At 45.1% G+C, this 14,919-nt stretch overlaps 2 protein-coding genes across 2 annotated transcripts in view; one reads left to right on the plus strand and one right to left on the minus strand.

Annotated features, from left to right (window-relative positions):
• The window catches only part of CCDC158 (coiled-coil domain containing 158), a 53,245-nt gene that overhangs the window by 6,269 nt on the left and 32,057 nt on the right, over window positions 1-14,919 (minus strand).
• On the plus strand, window positions 10,775-12,502 carry STBD1 (starch binding domain 1). The gene is made up of 2 exons (XM_080589256.1): window positions 10,775-11,112; window positions 11,234-12,502. The coding sequence occupies exons 1-2, from the start codon at window positions 10,863-10,865 to the stop codon at window positions 12,031-12,033; spliced, it is 1,050 nt and encodes a 349-aa protein (XP_080445382.1). The 5' UTR covers window positions 10,775-10,862; the 3' UTR covers window positions 12,034-12,502.

Consider the following 14,919-nt stretch of genomic DNA (forward strand, 5'->3'; position numbering starts at 1 on the left):
TATAAGTCACCCAGGTCAGTTACTGAACCAGGCTCACACTTTCCCATCAATATAAGACACTGGAGAGAAGACGCTTTGCCCTCCAGCCTTGGAAACATCTTTGGATAACCCTGGACATGCCATGAATAATAAAGAATCTCTCATTCAAACAGAATAATTGGTGATCACATACTTTTTCCTGTATTATGAAACATACGCCACCTAAAATGTTAGCGTTAGAGTCAGTGGGAATTCAGGGCCCGAATCCCACAGGAGTGGATGCAAACCCTGGCCCCTGACACAAGCCCTTTGATTTCAGTCTCTTTGTACATAGACAGTGCCAAAGTGCAGAGCAAATCACAAGTCAGTTTATTCTGTAATGCTGCCAAGTGCCTCTGTTTACTTCAGCATTCGCTGGCATGAAGAGAGGGGACAGAGAGAGAGGCTTGTTGTGTGTATTTGCCCCATTTTGGATTCAACCTGACTGACTACAGTTCAAGCAGTCCGTGTGCCATTCTAAGTGAACTGTACCTACAAAGGGCATGCTTAAAATTAGCAAGCCAGTGACACACGTTTTCCTGACCTGTGAGTCCCATTCCACATGAATGCCACTTCAACCTTTCGAAGGTTAAGGATGCTCCCCTGGAGTATGATAGGACAGACTCTGGGGAAGCAAATTTGAAATGTGCTGTCTTATGTTATAATGTACTGCAATGCTCTAGGAATCCTGTTTTTGTTTGTTTGTTTTGTTTGTTTTTAATTTTGTTAGCCTTTGCTCAACTTCTTACTGACTTGAAAAGAATTCACAGATCAGTTCTGGAGCTGAAAACGTATGCTGCTGCATCACAAGCTAGATGTCTTCCATCTCTACCTACTATCTTATTGGGTGAAAATAGATGTCTTGCACAGCAAGCAAAGAACTTTTACAATCTCTGCTAACTGCAGTTTACTTGGCCTGTGTTTTTGTGTGAAACTGCAGACCTGCAATCGGTGTCTGCTTTGAGTCTGTCTATGTCAAAAGCTGATCTCTTCCCTTGTTCCTCAAACACACGTAGGTAACTAGAGGCTGCAGTTAGATTATTTTGCTAGCCTGAGTTATGTTATTATTCACTCAGGCAATCAACTGTTAAAATTCTGATAGGTAAGTAGCACCTTTAAGCAGGCAGTACCAGTGAGAGCAGCACAGCTGAGCTCTCTGGAATCCCAGTAAATACGATTTCTGCAGTCTCAGCCCTTAAGCGCACAGACCTTACACAGGAGGAAAGAGACCGAAATGGTTCTCATCAGCGGTCTCCTCCTGACTCCCAGTGCCTGATACACCTCAACAGGCCAAGAAATAAGGCCAGAATTACTCATTCTTAGCCCCTTGCTAGCCCCTCAGATTCCTGGCTAGTCTGTGGCAGCCATTAGTAAACAAATGTTTTGTCTGCCAGCCTTGAAACAAATAGCTTGTGTCTACCAGCTTATACAGTGAGGTTCTGCATGTCACAGCCCTCCAGCTCCTGCCTCGGGGCAGGGCAACACCAGCAAAAGGCATGAGAAGCACTTGCTTCCCTGGAAACGTGCCAGATGACAGAGGTCTTAAGTGATCTGTGCTGGAGAAGAGGAGGCGCGGAGACTTGCTGCAGAAGGTCAGTGACTCAGATTCACCTCCCCTCTGTCCTCCTGCTGTGAGCTTTGGCACTGGGATGTGATGAGCACCCACACTTAGCGGGATTTTATTGTGGTACAATAAACAAAGTTCATCAGCTGTTCGGGCGGGCAGGTCTCCAGCTTGCCTCCCACAGTACAACTGGTCACAGCTGTTCATGGCGCTGCTGGGTTCAATTATTTGCGGCGGCTTTTCAACACAAAAGTGCCACTGAGAAAAAAAAAAAAAGGGGGTGAGGAGGATGCCTGAGAACCTACTGGACCGCCTGTCCACCTGCAGCAGTTCAGGAAGGCAAGCACCACGGCGTTCTTGCTGCTCCTAGGCCCATGCATCTTCAGAACCTAGCTCCCTGTCAGCCCCAGAGCAATGCTGCACTTTGTTGTGCCTCAATATTGAGTACCTACTATCTCGTGGCCACAAGCACTGCTGGGCCATAGGATGGGAACCGTTAAGCTAGAACTTCAGTGCAGGCTGCGATAGCTTGTATAGGTTAGCTGTATGCCCTGACACCACAGGAAGCGTAAAGCACGGAATATTGGGTGAGGCAAAAAATCACACCCTCGATTCCAGCCATGTGACGTGGGTCTTAGGACAGAGTCACTGCATCACGTGCTGGCTTGTTAAGCAAAAATTACGGGGTCACATCTCGCCTTTTCCTCTAATGTGACTGGGTGGGAAAGGACATTATGCTTTCTCCTGCCGTCAGAGCAAAGCAGCGCATGAGTAAGTGACCAGAGACATCCTCCTGCAATCATTACACTCAGGAAAGAGGAACTTGCAGGAACAATTTCAGATTAGGGCATGCAGATTTGATGTCAGCAAAACTGTATTTCAAGGCATGGTAAAGATTCCTACTGCTGCCTTATTTATATCCCTGGCTGCTTATTTCAGGGAAGAGAAATAAATAACAGCAATGAAGATAACCCCAAGGCAACTGCGTGCTACCAGATCAAGTCTGTTCGGGTGGTGGAGATAAACACTTCACCTCCAGAGCTTACAGAGTCTTTGGGAGAATCCTTTCCCTAAGAGAGCTGTCAAAAGTCCTTGTAAGGTGAGCAGAAAAAAGGTACACAGAAAAAAGGCAGAGCCAGGGAGATGGGAGCTTTGTTTAGAATTCAGACACATGATTTATAAAATGATCTAATGGCTTACAGCTTTCAGGCAAGCATTATCTTCTCCAAGGGGGCATGAGCAATCATATTCAGAAATTTTATAAAGGTTTAGCATAAGTTAGCTCCTGAAGATTAAAAGTAACTTAACCTCCTGCAAATGAAATACTTGCAGTCAGTGATGTATGAAAAAGTTTAAAAGAATATATAGGCAGTCTAGGGGTGGGAAGAGTGCTTGTCAAAAGAAAGCAAGCTTACTTATGGCCCTCTGTAACTTATTTTGGTCCTCTCCTCTGCATGTCCTTGGCTCACATGATACTTCATTTAGACCAACTTCAGACAAAGCTTAGCAAAGTCCTTCCTGAGAAAGGCAGATTAAATTAGGCCGGGCACCTGAAAAATCCAAGGGAATTCTTAAGACGGTGTAAAGAATGTATTTCCATCAGCCAGGTGAAGACACCAGTGGCATGCTCTAAAGCCTCCTTCAATTATGATACACAGCTTTACTTCGCAGTAAATAACATCACAGCTAGGCTAAGAGAATACACATGGGATGCTGCAGAGGAAACAAGACATTTGCCTGTAAAGCTTGCCAACACAGGTAGCACGCTGTAAGAAAAACCATAAAATGATACCACACCCTATACCAGCATCCTATTGAGAGTCCTCCTAGGAACTGTTTTTTCTCAGCATCTAAAAAAAGCACTTCTGATATTTTCTCAGAATCAACTTTTTCTGCCAGTTTTTACTGCCAGATTATACTGTCAGCTACAAATACAGATGCACATGTTGTTTTTTTTTCACAAAACTCAAGCCTGTGTTTATTTTCTCAGCGCTCTTCAGACTTTGGACTTTGATAAATTTCTGTGTTAAAAGTTGTTTGAAAATAAATATTTGGCTGTCTTTTATGCTGCAATTTTCTGTGGGCCTGACAGTGTAAAGAATCCACATGGAAGTCGAAGCATAATGTCTACAGGACTTTAGATGACCATGAGGGTCTATCAGCATGAATTTGCTGGAACATTTTAATTATGATTCAATCTATATGATTGAATCTACTGAGTACCGCAGCTTCAGTGAACCTTGGAGTGAGCTTGACACGCTAAACATTTCACAGAATTTAGCCAAATAAATTATACTATATTATATACTTTGGGGGCTTAGCTGCTGCCCATCCCTCTAAAAACAAACAAACAAACAAACAAACAAACAAACAAACAAACAAAAAACCAGAACCGAATGATGTCTTATTATTGTTCCATTTTATTCCTGTACTGTAAAATGACCCTGCCATTCTGCTGCACGTAGAACTTCCACTGAAGAACAAAGTCATTTTGTTAGCATTTCTCATTATGTCTCTAAAGAGTGCAGAGATTAAAATATTGTGCACAGGAAAAGACTAAATTGAGCAAAATTTATATGTCTTCAACTTTGATCCCCTTTTACTGGGCTCCAAGAGGAGATTTTCACTGTGTCTTCTCTGTTTTAGAGTGCCTCATGTTTCCTCCCTCCTCTTTCAAATCCTTAGGTGGGATTTGATTCTAATTTAGGGGGAGGTAAAAAGCATCAGGGACCAACTATGAAGTGGCTTATGAAATGATATTGTACCAGCTAGGGAAAAAGGAGAACAGAGAACAACAGAACAGAAAGCATGACTTTCAAAGTGGGTGACTAACAAACAGAGAAAACTGGCTAAAATGGCTCATGGGAAACAAAAAGGAAAGGAAAAGTGATTTAGGGAAAGCTGGTATTCCTTGATATTACTGGCATTGTACACATATTTAGAGGAAGCACAGGATATGCAGTAAGAGACTGGCCTGATAAGCCACTGCTCTCCCTCAAACCCAAGAAGGAATTCCAAGACAGACCACTAAGGAAAATTAGGAAAGAGCAGCATAAGTACCTAGGGAAAACTAAGAAAAGTAACACTGAGTGAGATGCAACTAGCAAGTGACATTAGATAAGGAGTCATTCCTTATGTACATTTCTAATGAGCAAAACACCAAGGGAGGTATTTTTTTCAGTGGAGAACAAAGCTAACAACAAATGATGCTTAAATCGACAAAACTTCAACACTTTCTCTGCCTCCTGCTACCAGAAAGCTCAACTACAGTCAAACAGCTAAGACTATTACCAGTAGTGAGAAAGGATGAAGATATCAGGATGCAACAGGGATAGAACGGTTTGCATAGTAATTAAACCTGTTAATTGTTTAAGTCAGCTATGCAAAGATGAAATGTGTTGTGCTATGGAAAAAATGGTAGAACAAACACAGTCACTAGCTGTTTCCTTGAAAATCCATGGAAAAAGAGTGCATTTCCAAAGAACCTATCCAATTTGCCAATGACACCCAGCTAGAAAACACAACAATGATGATGAAGGGCTTCAAATGGATTTACAATGATCCCAGCATGTCATACAACACCTGGAAAAAAAAAAGAGACTACAAAACCAGGGCCAAATTACTTCCCCCAATCGGAACTTCTCAGCTGTGCCAATACTGAATGAGGAACAACTGGCTAGGCTGAAGTTCAGCAGAGAAGGATATAGGGATTTCAGAAGACTGTAAACGTCAGCAAAACCCAAGTCATGCAGAAAAAGGGAAGCACCCTATCGTGAGAACAAAGATGAATGTGAAATAATCCTTTGCTCTTCTCAGCCTGGGTAAGACCACCTCAGGGGATGACATCAGTGTCCAGGTTTTGTCACTCCAGGTTTTTGGAGCAAACTGAGTTACGGAGTACAGATAAGCAATAATTGAGGACACGCCTAAGAAGTTCCAATAAAGCAGAAGGGTGATACAAACCAACTGGAAATACTTTCCACCCCACATTTTTTGGGGACAGGGGAAGTGAGCTGAGGGAGAGCACATTAAAAACTAGCAACAATTTTTTAATAGAAGGGAAAGTTAAATAATGAAATACATTGTCCTGAAGGCTCTGGTTTCTCTGTCTTTCAATATCAGGTTACCTAATCATCAGCAGGTTAATGCTGTCTTAAGGCAGAAAGGTAAAACAGACCAGTGCTGCTTGACTGTTAAGATCAAAAGTTTTTGGAAGAGAATTCACAGTCCCTCTTGTATTTTACAACTCTTTTGGTGGGTATGAAGAACAAAGTCCTTAGCATACAGCTAAGCTTTACTGTCTTAGAAAACCTCAGTTTTACAATTAGAACTGCAAATATTCGAATTTTCAGTGTGTTCTTGCAGAAAACGCCTTCTTTGACAGAAGATACGTAAAACCTTGCTCTTCCAAAGCTAGCAGGAGTTTTGAGAAACCACCTGTGCACTGGGAGAGCTTTCACAGCCAGGCTTTCTCCTCACGTGCCACCTGCTGGCTACTGCCAAATACTGCACAGAGAAGAGGGTCAGGTGCTCATAGCCAAGACACTCGCAATTAATTTGGGGAAGGGGTGGTACAGAAAGACAGTCAGGGTTACAGCTTCTTCCAGGACTGTGGAGCATGTCCAAGGTATATTAATACTTTACCCTTCCCATTTTTCTACTTGGTTGGGTGGGGACCCAATGCAAAAAGATTCAAACAACTTCCAAGAAAACCCCCATGGCAGCAGAAAGGCACCATGACTCCTGAGATTTTAACTTGGTTTCTGGTGAAAGATACTTTAGACTAAGCTTTGTGAGCTCTTATTAAGGTATCTACAAGATGATGTTGTTCCTTTTGCAGTGCAGCGATAGTAGAAGGATGTCTCTTACTATTCACCTGACAAAGATTGCTTGGTTTTCATTCTGTGACACCAAGAAGCCACAGCGTAAGGTCCGGCAGTGTGCAAACACCGACAGCCCTCATTCATTTTAGGCAGTCTGCTACCTGGCACCAACCTCACCTACGACCCGTTCTCCTTTTCCAGCTCAACTGAGCTTCACGAAACTGCCACTGGGTTTTTAGGCATGCTCCTGTTGTGCTCAGGAAGAGGTCCCTGCAAACCTCCATAAAGCTTCCTGGGCCAAACTCTCATTCTCAAGATGTCTGTGGAACTTCTCGATGCCCCAGAAGTACAGCTAAAGGACGAAACAGGGCTCCATATTTTTTATTTCTCCTCTACTTGTTCATGTTTCTATTTTGTTCTATTACAAAATTGGAAGAAGCTTTGTACACACACAGCGGTGATTTGAGAGCAGTACTCTCCGACGTCCTCAAAACAGCAACTCTATACCAGGAGTATAACAGTGGAACACAGCCAGGCTCCTGAGTGCTCCCTAAATAGCATCCTACTGCCCCTGTCGGCGCCAGAGCAGCCTGATAGATGCACCACTGCTCTGATTTCAGCAGGGCACTTCTCACATGCTCTGAAGCTCCAGCTGAGATTCCTTGTCACCACACTAGATGGCACAGCTTGCAGTATAAAATTCAGAAAGTTCATCTGAGCGACTGCACGTGGGCTAGGGCTTCCTAACAGCTATGGCTGTATGGCTGGTTATAGAATTGTAACACTAAATATCCACCCTGCTGCTGTGGTTCTGAGATGTGAAGAGGTGGCAAGTTTGAGGCTCCTGATCTTACCCCATTCAGCTGGCTGGTAATTCTGCAAAGTCACGTGTAGCTTTTCAAAATATGTTTCAGCAACTGCTACCGCATCGACTGAGTGGACAACGATGCAACAAAGCCTTGGTGTTCACAGAGCACACAGTTCCAAATTAACGCCGCATCAGAAACAATCCCATGAACAACCTAAATTAGAAACAGAACTGACAGTGTCCCTGAGAACTTGAGAGACTGCCTCCTTGCCCATTTACTGTACTATTGCTTTGTTTGGTTCAATGAAAGCTTTAAAAAATGCAAGATGCATTATGGAGCACATCTGTTAATCTGCTTTGGAAATTCTCCCAGGAGGCAGATGTCCCCACATCCCAAATTTCAGGAATTCCTATAGAGGTAAGACTACCAAACCAGGGGCAAGTTACTGACTGCAACGATCTGTACCTTTGCTTCACAGCAGGAACCTCATCCCTCAGCATCGTGGGAGCTCTTGGGCCATGACCCTTCTCTCACTTCTCTCCTGTCAAGCATTTCTGCTTGTAACTCTCTGTAAGTCATCAGGGGCTCAGGAATTTCAGCCTTTGCATTTGCAGACAACCTTTTTTTTTTTTTTTTTTATGATATGACATAAATTATAGACAGCCTAAGAGCATTTCCAAAGCACAAATTCTCTGCCACCTGGACCTTTGTTACAACCGTGACTGAACCACCTAGAACTATAGTTATATCCAGCATAAATCCACACAGCCTCAGAAGAAAGGGCACCTTTCCTTTAGCCACCCATTCTTGTTTTCTTCCCTCTGTTGGCACATGCACTTGTATGGATGAAAAGGATTTATTTTTTATTATTTTTTTTTAAATTTCTGAGTTAATTTTCAGCTGAATCAGTTACTTAATCTGACCCATTTTAATGGCCACATGAAAGCAAAGGCCTGCACAAAACAGGCGGTGAGGACAGAGGAGCTGAAAGGCCAGACAATTCCTTTCTGCAACAGCGTTGATTTAGGCTGGGCTCACGTGTAATCCTACCGGGTGGTTTGCAAATTATGAAGCCCTTTCCAGTCCTGCCACCCACTGCAGCCACCACAAGCAAGTAATCATGGTTAGAACTGTGTTTTCTACTGAACCTCTTGCTCACCAAGACCTCCCTCACCTCTGAACTGTGGCAGTTCATCAGAAGTGGTCGTTCCACGGCAGATTATAGGGAAGGCCCAGGTCTAGGAGACAACAGTACTCAAAGTGGATTTATATCAGTGGATGCTCATGGCACCTGGAAGCAACTGAGCAAAAATAGCTGCTGTCTTCTGGGGACTACACAGGTCTTCCTCAGGAAACTGGGTTACAGAACTGTCCTTCCCTGCCTGGGAGAAGAGGAAGCTTGTCTCTGGTGGCACCTTGGTCCTTTGTGACTCTTCCTAGTCATTCAAATGCATTACATTAAGCAACAATTACTCCCTGAGCACTCAAAGCACTCTGTGTGCTCTGTTTTAGTTTCTTCTTCAGACACTGGGTGAAAAGGAGACTGAGCAACAGAGGAGACTTGTATGAGCATGGAAGATGAGTAGAACCAGAGGAAAACTATGCCCTTATTAAAGAAGCACCCTGCTTTTAGGTTGTCCCTTTGCCTTTCATCACTTCCACTTCTGTGTCTTCAAAATACACTGTTCCTTAAGGATTTCTGCAGCAGTCACTTCTTAGCTGTGCTAGTTTGGTGCCTCTTCCTTTCTAAGCCACTTGACCAGCTAAGAAAGGAAATGGTTAGCAGCTCCAAACCACCTCTTTGGCTTTGCTGAGGGCTGGCAGAAGGATGCTCTTCTATTGTAAAGACAGGTCAATTATTGATTTCGGTCTGCTCTGCTTCAGTAAGATGATCAGGAATTTTAAACTGCAGTACACACTGCCTGACAGTCGGTAGCTTGTTGTGCCCTGAGAATCCCAGCTGGGCGACGTGGTGTATAAATACATGGGAATGTCTCTGCAATGAAGGCTAGGAAAAGGGATTTAAGTAAGCTACCAAAATATAATCTGCTATGCAAGAAGTCTCAATAGTTAACTTATTACAGGCAACCAGCTGTTTTACGTAGCAAGGCTAAACTGAAGGTACCTATCTCCCCTTGAAGCATCAACAGTGGTAAAAGAGAGTGCACCCAAAACCAGATTCACTGAGGAAGTGCCCAGGCAGGTCCGAGCTTCTCAGCTCTTTTCTTTCACTGTATTATTGGACAGGAGATCTGAGCAGTGCATGTTTAACATGTCTGAACCCATCCCACACATCAAAGTGGATATTTATACCCACGCACAAGCTCCATACTTTGTTGGAGTAGGGCTCCAGAGAAGGCTTACTGTGGTAAGCAACAAAAGGAGAAATATTTAGATGATGAATTCTGTGTATTCACATAGGCCACCGTATACCACATGAGCCAGGGAACTTCACTCTGAAGGCTGCACACTTGTGCTTCCATAAATTTGGATGACATTTACTGTCCTGTTAAGTTAACGTAGCACTGCTCCTAGTGACACCGAAAGATTAGGAAGTTCACACTCTGGAAATAGACTTATTTGGACATCCACTTAGCCATTCTTTTTTCTAATGAGATAGATGATAAAAGCTCATCAGTGGGATTTAGAAACCAACGCCTTTGCTTAGATAAAGGATATTAAAAAAACAGTGGTAAAAAGGACTGGAACTGCCTCCTGTAATTCTTCCTCTGGTGTTAAACTTTAGTGTTAGTAGCCTGACCCTTGCTGGACTGACAAACATTTTCACAGCTTGTCACTCCAGGATTACTGATTTGAAACACAGTGCAAGCCATAAATCGCATTTATGCAAATTTCTGATTACCTAGTGTAAGGTTTATCTATATAGCCCTTACATTTTGAATCAAAATTTGACATCCTCACTTCAAGAGGAACAGAACTGGGTAGTAACATGAAGTTAAATTAAAACAACTGTTAAACGTCCTCTGCGCTAATGGAATCTGAAGTCCTGGTAGTCCAAAAAAGCTTCCTGAGCTTAACAATGCAGAAGATGGAAGAGCAGGACGGTGCTAAGAAATCCAATTGTAAGCATTAGAGTATGATACGGGCGTTACAAACTTAGGAGTAAATTTAACTCAGTTCTCAGGGACAGCAGAGAAAGCATGGCTTTTTTTCACCACCAGCACTGCTCAAATTAAACTGCGCAAACTTCTGTGGTTACTACAGGTACAAGTTCATTGACCATGAACGCTTTTTATTTAAAAAGAGGAAAGCAAACCAAGCATTCACTCCCCAACTTTTGCGTGTGAGCTCTGCTCACTTCTTCAGTTACCTGTGACACAAAACACTTGCAGCACGGCTACCTCGTGCAGATTTGCACGCGGAGAAGCAGAAAAAAGGGGGAGATGACAGAAAAGGGAGGGGAGAGGCAGCAAGCCTCGCAACTTTTTCCTCACCCAGCTCATTCTGAGTCTCGCTGCCTGCCTCCTCCCTCCTGCCAGCACACCCAGGGGAGCTGCGGCCCGCCCCGGGGGCGGCTCCCTCCCGGGGCTGGCTCCGGCACCCGGCTTAAAGCGGGGCGGCGGGGGCGGGCCGGGGGTAGCCCCCGGTGCCAGCCCCCGGTGCCAGCGCCGGTGCCAGCGCCCGGCCATGGCCCGCGACCGCGGCCCCCCGGTGCTGCGGCAGCCGCCCGGCCCCCCGCGCCCGCCCGCCGCTCTGCCCGCCGAGAGCCGCGGCTGGGGCTGGCTGGGAGCGGGGCTGTGGCCGGCGCTGGTGGTGGGGCTGCTGGCCGCACTCGTCGCCTGGCTCTGGTACGGCAGCGGCGACGGGCGAGGCGAGGAGAGCGGCGGGGAGGCGGCCGGGGAGGCCCCGCGGGCGAGGGGCGAAGCGGAGGGCACAGGTAGCGAGCGGGGGGCTGCTGCTGCTGGGGGTGGTTGGGGGGGGGGATTTGCCCTGCCCCACCTGCGGGCGTTTGGGCTTGCTGCTGACCTTAACTATTCTTTTTTGATTTTTGTGCTTAGAGGATCTTCTGGCGAGCGGCGAGCAAGTGCTGCAGCAGGCCAAGGCTGCTGCTCTGTCGAGCCCTCGGGAAGCAGGGGAGGATGCACCGCAGCATAACCACGCTGAGAGCAGCAGAGCGGCCCGCGGAGCTCCGGAGAGGGAGCAGCTGCTGCCAAAGCCGTGTGCCGCTGCCTCCGAGCCCCACGCCGGGGAGCATCCAGCCGATGTGTGCGATGGCCAGGCCGGGCAACCGAAACCCCAGGTGGGACAGGTGAGCGGTGATGGATGGTGCATGAGGAGCTCTGGCGGTGTTTGTAAGGACGGAAGCGAGGAGCAGCTGGGTGAGCCAGCCCAGGTTCGGGACCTGGACCAGGAAGAGTGGGAAGTGGTGTCTGAGCACCTGGACTGGGGGGAGGCCGGCAAGAATGGCAGCGTGGAAGACTCGGACAGCAAGGAATGGGAACAAGGAGACTGCCCCGATGGGGACCTGAAAGCAAAGCGAGTTGCAGCGGTGCCCCCGATGTTTCAGAATATCCACGTGACTTTCCGCGTGCACTACATCACGCACTCTGACGCTCAGCTGATCGGTGTTACCGGTGACCACGAGTGTCTTGGCCAGTGGCACAGCTATGTTCCCCTCAAGTACGACAAGGATGGCTTCTGGTCTGAATCCGTTGTCTTGCCAGTAGACACCAAAGTAGAGTGGAAATTTATCTTGGTTGAGAATGGGAAGGTCACACGTTGGGAAGAATGCGGTAACAGGACCCTAGTGACCGAACACGAAGATCGAATCGCTCACCAGTGGTGGGGACACCACTGACTGGATTTTGGAAGCTGCTTATCTAATGGCAAACCTGCTTAGATTAAGCACAGAGCCCCTGTAATTTCTCTCTCTTCAGTAGGAGACCTTCTCAGCTGCACAGTTCTGTAAGTCCCATATCAAACCTGGTTAAACTGTATGAGCAGCAGGTCTCAGTCCTCCCCTTTAGGAGATCATCTGGCATCCTGAAAAATCAACCTCACGGTCTGAAGATGTGCAAGGTAGGGTCTGAAGGCATGAGCAGCATTCCGAGCAGCTGCCTGTCTGGATAAATCTGGACCCTGGACTTGAGTTTGTGCTGCTGTGAGTGGGGCTGTGGGATGTATCTTTGTGCTGACGGCTTAGGGCTTTAAAAGCATTCTAGGAAGTGTGGTTACCTACACTGCAATAGGAACTTAAGTGTTTTAACTTATGTAATGTATTAAGTAAGCAATAAACACTTTCAGACTGACAGTCCTTTATAACATAACCTGTGAACTGTCTCTTAATTAACGTGGATAGAGTTGGGTTTCTTGACCAGAAATCTTAGTGCTAAAGGATTCCTGAAAAGTAACAGGCACTCTTTAGAATAACAAAGGTCTAACTGCTAAGTACTTCATTTTTCTGCTCACTGCTCTCTAGGAAGGACCTCAGCTCAAGCAAAGGCTTGGCAGATGCATCCTTTTTTAGTCAAATCATTCCCCTGAAAGGAGAGCAAAGGTCAGAAACAACTGTCCGGGCTTAATAAATTACTTTTCAGGGAGGGAGCTGGCTTTTCCTTTTTTTTTTTTTTTAAAACAAACAAACAAAAAACCACCACCACCAAAACTAGGCTGCTGTGATAGTCAGAGGACAGGATTCTCCCTGAAATATGTGGCATATTCTGCCTGTGAAAACACTACAGTACTGTTACAAAGTACTTACCTTGAGCTTGTTTCAAGACCAGTCTCTTCCATGTGAATTTGTTCTTGCTAACTTGAAGCCTTCCAAGTAAGCCAGATCATACACAATGCTTCCAGCATCAATCAGTTGTTATTTTTATAAAACAGAAGCAGAGAGCTGTTCTATTTGTCTGCCTCTCATATTTTTGGTTCCAAATACATGATATGCCACTTCCAGCAAGCTCTTCTTCCTATAGCAAGGAACCTATTTGCAAATCTCATGTCACTAGAACAAACTTGCTCTGCAGAGCGTACTTTTGTGTGAGGTCTGGAAGCGTAGACATCAACATTTCAGCTTGGGAGACATGCACGTTGCAAAGCTAATTTTCTCTGCTTATTTTTTCTGCTTCACATGGTGGAGCAGTCTCAGTACATGAACTAGACTAGTTTTGAGTGCTAGTTTGTGTTCTCAGGGAAAACAACCCCCTCCCAATTGTCACATGACAGCACAACTTGCTCTGTGGGTCAGTTAATTTTGCAGATAATGTTAGCTTTGCTTGCTGTTTGTCTCAAGCAACTTAAAGATTCAGGTGAGAAAGCTTGATTTCCTTACTCAGGGGAGCTTTCATACATCAGAAAGAACAAGGTAGGAAATGGGGGTGGGAGTTAAAATTCAAGACTGACTGCAAGCTTTCTGTTTACTGCTTGTCTAGGATGAAAAGCACCTTTATTTCTGTGTGGAAGTGCTGCAGGTCTGCAAGGTATGTGGGATCACTTTGGGCAACTGGATGCAAAAGGGAGAGGAAGGAGCTGACAATTCAGTAGGTGGTTGCTGCTATTTCAGTGGTCTTTTAGGAGTGTGCATGTGCACACGCTAGTCCTGACCTCTCTCAACAGAATACTAATGTGGGACTTAATTACTTACTACCCAAGTTCAAAGGGATTAGGACTTACCTGGGCTGAAAAATTAATACTAACATCAGGCTCCTTTCATCTAAGGAGCTACTGCTTTGCTGTAATAAATACTTCTCCCATTTAATTATGACTGCTTTCTTTGTGTCAACAGAAAGCTGGTAAGCTCTTTGTATTTTTTGCACTTCCCTAATAAATTAAAGAGAACAATATACCCAATATACACAGGTATGTAGCTGAAATAGAAGCTGATCTTCAGGAATCATGGATACCCAAGCAAAACATGTTATTTCAAAAGGTCTAAAATTCTTTCTCCCACTGCTGACAGTGCTTCAAATAGTGAGGTACTGTCAACTTTAAGCACTTTTTTAATAACCACTGCCATTCGAGTGTATTTATACACACGTTGCAGGCTTATCTGAGATGATTAGCTGTGGTATTAGATTAAAGTATTCACTAGAAAGCCACTTAACCCACACTAGAATAGATTCCCTAATGCAATAATGAACATGTTTCAAACAGGCTAACTCCAAGAAGTCTCTCAAATTGAGGGCTTTTTTTTTTTTGATTAAACACCCTGCACTTTGATCCTACAGACTGCACATGCAGTCCTCATGATTTCATCATCTTGCTCAATGATCAGACTTTGTTTTTTTCCTAGTAGCTGGTATGGTGCTGTGTTTTGGATTCAGGAGAACAATAACGTTGATAGCACGCTGATGTTTTAGTTGTTGCAGAGCAGTGCTTACACTAACTAAGCCAAGGAGTTTCAGCTTCTCATACTGCCCTGCCACTGAGGAGGCTGGCAGTGCACAAGAAGTTGGGAGGGGACACAACCAGGACAGCTGATCCAAACTGGCCAAAGGGATATTCCATTAACGCTGGGTGTCATGCTGAAAAATAAAACTGGGGGCTTATCCAGGGGAGCTGCCATTGCTCAGGGACTGGCTGGGCATCGGTCAGCTGGTGGTGAGCAATTGCCTTGTGCATCACTTCCTTTGGTTATTCTTTTTGCTATTTTTTTCTTTTCCTTCCTTCTTTTCTTTCTTATTAAACTGTCCTCATCTCAAACCACTACTTCTTGCATGTTTCAATTTTCTTCCCCTTCCTGGGG

The sequence above is a fragment of the Anser brachyrhynchus genome (genome assembly GCF_964034855.1).
Source record: "Anser brachyrhynchus genome assembly, chromosome: 4".
Lineage (NCBI taxonomy): Eukaryota > Metazoa > Chordata > Aves > Anseriformes > Anatidae > Anser > Anser brachyrhynchus.